We start from the raw sequence: 10,308 nt of genomic DNA on the forward strand, positions 1-10,308 counted from the left end.
AATAGGAAGGGTTTGGAGGGGCATGGGCCAAGTGCTGGCAAATGGGGATAGATTAGGTTAGGATATCTGGTCAGCATGGACAAGTTGGACTGGATGGTCTGTTTCTCTGCTGTACTTCTCTATGACTCTTCTCCCTCCATCACATGTATGCACACAAACATGTAAGTCTTGGGGTGAATTTGCATTTGCAGAATTGTAACTGCAGACACATTGTACTTTGACTGCCTGCAGATTGTGTGCTTTTTGAACAATGTAGGCAATCAATCCATAAAACATTTTATAAATCCGCTTTGGAAATAGAACTAGTCTGGCTCAAGATTGGAATACAGACAGACTCAAACCTCATACCTTTAATGCATTGTCTGAGCTGAGATGTCACGTTTTTTTTAATAAAACCTTAAGTTATCTCGAATGTGACTGGAAAGAAGTTCTGGGGTTTACATATTAATGAACCGAATCTTGTAACCGATTCTAGAAGATGAAAGACTTAACAGCAATGTAGGATTTGTTCAATATATCATAGCAGTTGCATGACTCTGTGATCTTGTGTTATAAATTCTGTGTCTTTCGATCCTGCCCCACAGCTACCTGATGAAGAAGCAGCGCTGTGAAAGCTAGTGCTTCCAAATAAATCTGTTAGACTATAATCTGGTGTTATGTGTTTTTTTAAGTTGTCCACCCAGTCCAACACCAGCACCGCCACATCATAATCATTAATAACATGGAAATTCTCCCTAATCTCCCACATCCGACAGGCAGAGCGCATCATTCTACTAAAGGTTATCTTTGCTCCTTAACAATCTGCAGACCCAGAAAATAGCACTCACTGCATTAAAAACCATCGCTCCAGGCTTACTTAGTACCTACATTTTCTATTTTTTAAAATTTAATCAAGAGACAGATTTCAACAAAACAAATCAAAAAAGAACTTCTTACTCGCTAATGTAGAGTTACTGCAAGTTTACACTTAAAAGCTATGCACTTAGCTTCTCTCATGCTGTGGGCTGTCCCACACAGGTTCATCCGAGGTCAGCTGTGAATTTCACTGTTTGTTCATTTTTCTTAGACGCACTCCCATGTGCAGATTTACTTGAACTCATACACAAAGGCCAGTCGCTGTGCAGATTCACTGCTGTGTCAGACAGCAGTGTAGGTTTCTTTCTCTGATCATGTGGTCTTTCTTCCTCCTTTTTAAAGTGCCATTGCTTTGATCTTTTTTACCCAAAGTTTCAAAACAACGCAACAGCTTATAAAGCATAATTACAGTTCTTGAATTTGAGGAAATCACTTCCAACACCTACAGTACCTCAAACAAGGAGTGGCTCTTACAATCACAACTTTTTCCCATCCTCCAATCTGGCTCATAAATGTTTTCCACTATGACCCCATTTCAAGGCTTGACCCCCTGTGTATGGGTGAGGGGGGGCAAGTCCTATAAGGATTGGAGGTGGAGGGTCAGCTATTACTGTCTCCAACTGCCTCAAAATTCCAGCTCGTGACCCCACTTGGGATCCCAATCCTCACATTGGGAAATCCTGTTGTAGGGGATTCTCACTTGCTTTACTTTTCTTTCCCCATTTAAACACTTCTAGAAACTCTTCACTTCGCATTTGTGTGATGATACAGTGGCTTTAAGAGGTGCATTTTGTCCAGGTTTTATTTTGATGAAGATGGGTTGAGACAGAGGTGACGAGCAGACTGCTCAAAGTCAATAAACAGTTTGTGAGGCCTTGAGTTTTGTTTTCATGTTGGAGCAATAGGAATGGTCTGCGTGGGTGTGGTCAAGCTCCCACAGAACCAGGAATTTTTGTTTCAGCTTTCTGCAGTTGCTGGCTTCTGGAAGCTGGATGTGGAAGCACGTTCTCTTCTCTCTGTTACAGCTAAAATCTGGAGTTCTCCTCTTGCTGCTAGAATTGCCAGTGAGACAATCTATTTTACTGAATTTGCCTTTGCCAAAGGTGTGCTTATGGGGTGTTACTATATTGGAACAATTAATCAGTAGTTTATAGTTATATTATTTTGATAAACATTTCGGTAGAGTTACATTTAAACCAATTATTTTATTTTTATTTTTGTCTATATTTTAATGGTAGTGTAAAACTGGAGTGTATTTTGCTTAATGTCAGGTAGTTTGACCAATTGAATTGCATTTGGAACCCAAAGTCTTACACTTACTTTTAAAATAAGAAAAAGTTAAGGTCTTACATTCATTTGAGGGGGTTTGATCAGGCCCATAATACTTGGATAAATCTTTGCTGAGAGCTATTAAAAGTTTCCTTAAAAGTCTGCCGCTGAATCTCCATTTTCCTACCTTTTAACCTAATCATTTTTTTCTACTCAGTTCATATCCTATATTACCTCTATTCAGATTTAAAGCACTAATCTTAGATGCACATGTCTCCTTTTCAAACTGAACCTGAAATTCTGTTCTCTTATGATCATTGTCATTTATGGGCTTCTTGTCCCTCTGATCATTGCTAGGTCCTGAGTTGCCTGCTTCCTAGTATGTTCCAAGAACACACGCCTCAAAGAATTTACCCCAATACACTTTGCAAACACATTTTTCCAGACTTTGTTTTTTTGCAAATGTGATTCATCCAACCTACGTGTCAATTAACGTTACCCATGATTATTGTGGCACCTTCCTTACATCCGCCATTTTAATAGTTACAGTATAGTTGTTGGAAGTAAACTTATAGATTCTTCTCATGTATGATGCTCTACTCTTCCTCTTTCTTAGTCTACGTAAGTTGATTCTCCAGCTAAGGCTGTCTCTTGCTTCTGTTCTAATGAGATAATTGCTTAACAGAGCTACTCCACCACATTTCCCTAATTTCATATCTTTTCAAAATGTCAATGTCCCCCTTCAATATTCAGATCCCAAGCTTGGTCGACCTGCAACCATGTCTCAGCATTGGCTATCAGTTCGTAAATGTTTTCTCTGTCCTCATAGTTCATCTAGTTTATGAATGCTGTGCACTCACAGATGCAGAGACTCTAACTATAACTTTTTACCATTTTTGCTGTCTGTAGCCTTACCTACTAGTGCACTTTTAGATTTGTATTCTCTCTCCCTTCCTGTGCACTCTGCATATCATCACCCAGATTGGTTCCCAGATGTATTAGCTTGTTATCTAAGTTTATTTTACCACATTTCCTCTCACATGATACCTCACGCCACTAAAATTTAAGCATGTCTTAATCATCATGTTTAATGGGCTCAGCATGCTTTCACTGGAACTTGTTCCAATGATACAGCTTTCACTTTCTCTGGTATTGATATCAGTACTCAGGAACCAAAACCTCTGTCTCTGTTAGCAATCTTTGAGCCTCACTTTCATCTCTATGGTCTTATTTACTCTACACCTTATTTATGTTACTGTTTCCCTCATGGACCACAGGAACTGGATTGTGGATCTGGAATAAGAGTCATTAATCTTTGGAATTCTCTACCTGTCAGAGCAGTGGAGAATGGGTCAGTGAATTAACTCAAGGCTCCAAATTAAACAAATTTTTGGTTGACAGAGGAGTCAAAGGTTATGAGAGACAGAAAGAAAAGTATAGTTTTAGGCACAGTTGGACCACAGAGTCATAGAGATGTGCAGCATGGAAACAGACCCTTTGGTCCAACTCGTCCATGCTGACCAGATATCTTAAATAAACTTAGTCCCATTTGGCCATGTCCCTCTAAACCTGTCCTATTCATATACCCACCCAGATGCATTTTAAATGTTGTAATTGTACCAGCCTCCACCACGTCCTCTGGCAGCTCATTCCATGCACGTACCACCCTCTATGTGAAAAAAGTTGCCCCTTAGGTCCCTTTTATATCTTTCCCCTCTCACCCTAAACCTATGCCCTCTATTTTGGACTCCCACCACCCCAGGGAAGAAACTTTGCCTATTTATCCTATCCATGCCCCTCATAATTTTGTAAATCTCTATAAGGTCACCACTCAGTCTCCAATGCTCCAGGGAAAACAGCCCCAGCCTATTCAACCTCTCCCTGTAGCTCAAATCCTTCAACCCTGGCAATATCCTTGTAAATCTTTTCTGAACCCTTTCAAGTTTCACAAGCTTTTCCTATAGCAGGGCAACCAGAATTACACACGGCATGATGTCCCAACTCCTGTACTCGATACATTGACCAATAAAGGCAAGCACACCAAACAACTTCTTTACTGCTTTTCTACCTGTGACTGCACTTTCAAGGAATTATGAACCTTCACTCCAAGGTCTCTTTGTTCAGTGACTCTCCCAGGCCCTTAGCATTAAGTGTATAAGTACTGCCCTGATTTGCCTTTCCAAAATGCAAAACCTCACATTTATCTAAATTAAACTCCATCTGCCACTCCTCAGCCCATTGGTCCATCTGATCAAAATCCCGTTGTCCTCTGAAGTAAACTTCTTTGTTGTCTACTTCAATTTTGGTGTCATCTGCAAACTTACTAACTAAACCTCTGATATTCATATCAAAATCATTGATATAAATTTCATAAAGAAGTTGCCCCAACACTAATCCTTGTGGCACACACTAGTCACAGGCCTCCAGTCTGAAAAGCAACCCTCCACCACCACCCTCTGTCTTCTACCTATGAACCAGTTCTGTCTCCCAAGTAGCTATAGATAGTTCTGTAATCTAACCTTACTAACCCCAGACTACCATGAGGAACCTTGCCGAATGCTTTACTGAAGATCAAATCCACCGCTCTGCCCTTATCAATCCTCTTTGTTACTTCTTCAAATAGCTCAATTAAGTTCGTGAGACACGATCTTCCACACACAAAGCCATGTTGACTATCCCTAATCACACCTTGCCTTTCCAAATACATGTAAATCCTGTCTCAGGATTCTCTGTAACAATTTGTCCACCATCGATGTCACTCTCACTGGTCTTTCATTCCCTGGCTTTTCCTTACTGCCTTTCTTAAGTAGTGGCACCATGTTAGCCAACCGCCACCTCGCCTGTGGCTATCGATGATACAAATATCTCAGCCCTGATGTTATTAAATGGTGGAGCTGGCCTTTTGTTCTTATTTCTGAATACTGAAAAATAAGCTAACCTTTCAGAAGAATAGGCAATTTTGCAGACAAATGGTCTGAGTAAGTGTGGGTAGACAAAATAAAAGTGCAAATTGTATCCAAGAAAAAGGATGATAAAATGGAAGAAATCAGAGAAAACCCAAGAGAAAGTCTGCAGATGTGGGTCTGTAACGTGATAGGCATGATGTTTGACAATGTGTTATGGGTTCATATGCCACTTGAACAGACTGACATGCCAGTGCAGTACTGAGAGAGTGCTGTCTGTCAGATGAAATGTTAAACTATGTTGAAGCACTTGGGGTCAGTGACTTGGTCTGCTATCTCAGGTGGACGTAAGAGATTCTGTAGCATTCTTTGGAAGAAGAGCCGTGGAGTTAACCTTGAAGTCCTGCCCTAACTATTTGTCACTCAATCAGATTTGCCAAAATAGATTTATCTGCTCTTTATTTCATTGCAGGTTGTGGGCATTGGCTGCTGTATTTCCCTACATTCCAATGTGATTATACCTCGAAAATATTCGATTGGCTGAGTACTGCCTTGGGTTGTGAATTATTTACCTTTTGATATACCTGTGGTTTGTCACTTCTAGGGCTCTACCGATAATGTATGCAGTAGCTCTGGACCTACGGATCTTTGCAAATAATGTGAGTACGAAATTGCATTAGTTGTGGGAATTTATTAAATTCATATTCCTTTGGAAGTTTTTATTACAGTCTTGCATTCTGCATCCTTCATGTGGTGCAGAAGTATGACAGGCTCTTGGGAAGGCACTTGATTAACGTGTGTGAAAATTTCATTGTGGTCTTAAGTGGGTACCCTTTAGTCGGATCATCAGCTTCTACCTCATATAAAGACTCAGAGTACTGTAAAAGCGCTCAGATCCTTGCATTGAGCACATTTTTAATTTAGTTTTTGATGGAAGTCTCCAGCCTCTCATAGAAGAAGGGCTTGTGCCCCGAAACGTCGATTCTCCTGTTCCCTGGATGCTGCCTGACCTGCGTTTTTCCAGCAACACATTTTCAGCTCTGATCTCCAGCATCTGCAGTCCTCACTTTCTCCTCCAGCCTCTCATAGGCATATGTTGAGTTAAGTAGTTGACCCAGTAACATTGAAGAGGTGGTAGTATAGCTCCAAGTCAGAATGGTGAGCACCTTGGGGAGGAAGTTTGAGGTCATAGTGTTCCCATCTATCTGCTGCCCTTCAAGGTAGCACAGGCCATGGGTTTGAGAGGTTGAGATGAAATTTGATAGTATTTAAAATAGGAGCGCTCTGTCGCATAGACAAATTGTTCCCTTTGGTGGAAGCGACGAGACCAGAGGGCACAGATTTATGATAACTAACCAAAAGGAGCCACGTGACATGAGCAAAGACCTTTCCATTTAGTGATCAGAATACACTGCCTGAAAGTGTATTCCTAACCCCTAATCCTAGCCCTATCGCCTGAGAGTCTGGTGGAGGCAGGATCAGTTGGGGCTTTATAAAGGAAATTGGCCATTGCCTGAAAAGGAAACATTTTGTAACGCTATGGCAAAAAGGCAGTGGGGTGGCAGTAGGTGAATTGCTTTTTCAGAGGGCTCGAGTGTTAAAGCCTGTCATGCATTTGGAAAGTCATCGATGTTCACCCTGAATACAGTCATCCATCCTGGCTTATAAAGGCCTCTGTTGTGTAAACCAGGTTATGTGTACAAGAATTACTTAACAACACCTATCCAATAAGAAAGTATAACACTGCATTTGAGGCTACAGGTTTAGTGTGATGATGACCAGAAATATTTGATTGGAAGCTATCAAAATTTTATTTTTATCTGTGTTTTCCTCTGACAAATCTCGCTTCTGACCAGGCTGACCAACAACTAGGAAAGAAAGGAAAGGGCAAAGTGGGAGATATGCTGGAGAAAGCTGCAGAACTACTGATGAGTTGTTTCCGAGTCTGTGCCAGTGACAAGTAGGTATTTTAATCGCTCATTTTTGATTGATTATATTGATACTAAGTACTGACAAGGGTGCATGTGGAAAGGATGTTTTCAGTTGTGGGAGAATCTAGAATTAGCAGTAACTTTGCAAAAATAAAGGGTCGCTCATTAAAAAGATCAGTCATAGAGTCATAGAGATGTACAGCACAAAAACAGACCCGTCGGTCCAACCCGTCCATGCCGACCAGATATCCCAACCTAATCTAGTCCCACTTACCAGCACCCGGCCCATATCCCTCCAAACCCTTCCTATTCATATACCCATCCAAATGCCTCTTAAATGTTGCAATTGTACCAGCCTCCACCACTTCCTCTGGCAGCTCATTCCATACATGTACCATCCTCTGTGTGAAAAAGTTGCCCCGAGGTCTCTTTTTTATCTTTCCCCTCTCACCCTAAACCTACGCCCTTTAGTTCTGGACTGCCCGACCCCAGAGAAAAGACTTTGTCTATTTATCCTATCCATGCCCCCATCCAAATGCCTCTTAAATGTTGCAATTGTACCAGCCTCCACCACTTCCTCTGGCAGCTCATTCCATACATGTACCACCCTCTGTTTGAAAAAGTTGTCCCTTAGGTCTCTTTTATATCTTTCCCCCCTCACCCTAAACCTATGCCCTCTAGTTCCGGACTGCCCGACCCCAGAGAAAAGACTTTGTCTATTTATCCTATCCTTGCCCCTCATAAATTTTGTAAACCTCTATGAGGTCACCCCTCAGCCTCCAACGCTCCAGGGAAAACAGCCCCAGCCTGTTTAGCTTCTCCCTATAGCTCAAATCAAATATTCTGTCGGATTGTGAATTTTTGGAACTCTCTTCATCAAATGAGAATGGAATCAGAGACTATAAGTAATTTTTTTATGGCAGAGGTGGATATACTGTTGGTAAACTAGTGGGTGAAAAGTTTTGGTGTTGAGGTCATAATAATACCAGCCATAATCAGACCAGCCATGATCTTATTAAATGGTATAATAGGGTCGAGATACTCCTAACTCATGTGTTCGTAGGTATGTAGTCATGTAACTCTTGTAATCCATTGCATTTTTTAGAAATTAAAGTAATTCAGTAAAGCTATAAAATTACCAATGATTTGAAGCAATTTTGCTGAATTTTATTATTGCTTCTGAAAATAGCCGCGCTGGAATCGATGACTCAAAGAAGTGGGGAATGCTATTTCTCATCAATCAGCTGTTCAAAATATATTTTAAGGTAAGAAAAGGACCTGGTATTTACAGCTGTATAAATGTGTAATCTGTACTCATTGGTATCTGCCCCGATACCAGTGCGGACTCTCAAAAGCTGAACAACCTAGCAAGGTGGAGGTCCTGCCTACCTAATGACAGGGCTGCTTCACTATTCCCTTGTTAACATTGATACTTTGGCAACTGGATGAGAAAGCCAGCAGTCAGGAGACTGCTAGGTTTGTGGGGAGTGGTCAGCCATTGGGGCTACAAGGAACGGTCCTACCAGTGGGAGGCTGAGATCTTTCTTGTGGGACCAGGACTGTGTTCTGCTCCTCTTGGCCCACAGGGAATGCTGGAAAATGTTCTCAGCGCATGAAGCCTCTAATTCTAAACTGCTAAGTTTCCAGACCTATGGGAAACCCATTTAACAGCAGTGAATTTTAAATCATGATGTTAATTACCCATTAGGAGCCTTATTTCAATATGGAGGGAGTGAGGACTGCAGATGCTGGAGATCAGGATTCCTGATAAAGGACTTATGCCCGAAATACCAATTCTCCTGCTCCAGGGATGCTGTCTGACCTGCTGTGCTTTTCCAGCACCATCCTCTCGACCCTCATTTCAATATGTTTGTCACAAATTAACTGGGAATAGTGCACTGATAATCATGCCCTACTACTTTACAAGTCATCACAAAATAGATAAATGCATAAAAATCATAATGAGGAAACCAAAATGATCAATGTGCCTGACTGGCTGCTATTCAAGACATAAGCAATTCATACCAGCTTTCTTCAGTAACAGCAGAAATAATTCTGTTTATTGTAACACACATAGGTTTAATAAGAGCAATGAAGAGAAAGGATTTCAAATTTATGCAACTTAAACTATATCCCTTCAAAATCCCAAATGCTTACACAGTCATAAGACAGACAAAAAAAAAAGTTTATACAGATGTTATGCATGGAAAAAACAATATTGACAGAGAAAACAAAATTCTGAAGCTCAAAAGTCCAGGCCATAAGGTGGAAAGTCCTTTTTGTCTGAGTAAATATGATGTTTGCAATGCTGACGTGTTATTTAAGGTATAGCGATGATTGTCATTAATTCAATAGTTTGAGGAGGCATTTAGGTCTCCCTTGAATGTAGTCTTTCTTTTTAAATTTTCTGGGGCTTTCTGACTTTCCTGGCATGAAGAGAAAGGGAGTGAATATACGAACTGGATATTTACACTGCCTCCTGCTCTTTGCACTTACTGTTTTTAAACCCTTTACAACTCAACCAATCAATGAGCCGTAGCCAAGCATAATTTTCTTAGTCAAAAGGTTCTACATTCAGTCTTGACTTGCCCCTTTTTTTGCTTCCAAATTGTGGCAGTTTATAGCGCAGCTCAATCATGTGTTGTTTTCATGTTACAAAACCTTCCTTTTTTAATTAAAGCAGACCAATTTGCAATTCGGTTTATATTCCAAAACAGTGAAAATGTGTGGTTTTTCACATCTTCGCTAAGCATTATCAGGGAAGACACTGGCCTAGTGGTATTATTGCTCGACTGATAATCCAGAGACCCAGGTTAATGCTGTGAATGTGGGTTTGAAGGCCACCGTGGTAGATGATGAAATTTCAATTCAATGAAAAGCTACAATAAAAACTGGCCTCGTGAAGATCATGTCACCACTGTCGATTGTCATAAAAACCCATCTGGTTCACTAATGTCCTTCAGTGAATGACCTCGAGGGCAGAACATGATCTATATGGACTTCAGTAAGGCATTCAACAAGGTTCCCCATGGGAGACTGATTAGCAAAGTTAGATCTCATGGAATACAGGGAGATCAGGGAGAACATTTGGATACAGAACTGGCTCAAAGGTAGAAGACAGAGGGTGGTGGTGGAGGGTTGTTTTTCAGACTGGAGGCCTGTGACCAATGGAGTGCCACAAGGGTCGGTGCTGGGTCCACTACTTTTCGTCATTTATATAAATGATTTGGATGTGAGCATAAGAGGTATAGTTAGTAAGTTTGCAGATGACACCAAAATTGGACATGTAGTGGACAGCGAAGAGGGTTACCTCAGATTACAACAGGATCTGGACCAGATGGGCCAATGGG

At 41.0% G+C, this 10,308-nt stretch overlaps 1 protein-coding gene across 8 annotated transcripts in view; it reads left to right on the forward strand.

The window, feature by feature from the left end:
• Positions 1-10,308, forward strand: part of pcid2 (PCI domain containing 2) — a 65,103-nt gene that overhangs the window by 42,856 nt on the left and 11,939 nt on the right. For all 8 annotated transcript variants that reach the window (XM_043700278.1, XM_043700284.1, XM_043700283.1 and 5 more), the window contains 3 exons: positions 5,632-5,686; positions 6,884-6,987; positions 8,148-8,223. In XM_043700278.1, the coding sequence (XP_043556213.1) occupies positions 5,632-5,686; positions 6,884-6,987; positions 8,148-8,223 (235 nt within the window). The remainder of the gene's footprint in view (positions 1-5,631; positions 5,687-6,883; positions 6,988-8,147; positions 8,224-10,308) is intronic.

This window comes from Chiloscyllium plagiosum, chromosome 12 (assembly GCF_004010195.1).
Source record: "Chiloscyllium plagiosum isolate BGI_BamShark_2017 chromosome 12, ASM401019v2, whole genome shotgun sequence".
Lineage (NCBI taxonomy): Eukaryota > Metazoa > Chordata > Chondrichthyes > Orectolobiformes > Hemiscylliidae > Chiloscyllium > Chiloscyllium plagiosum.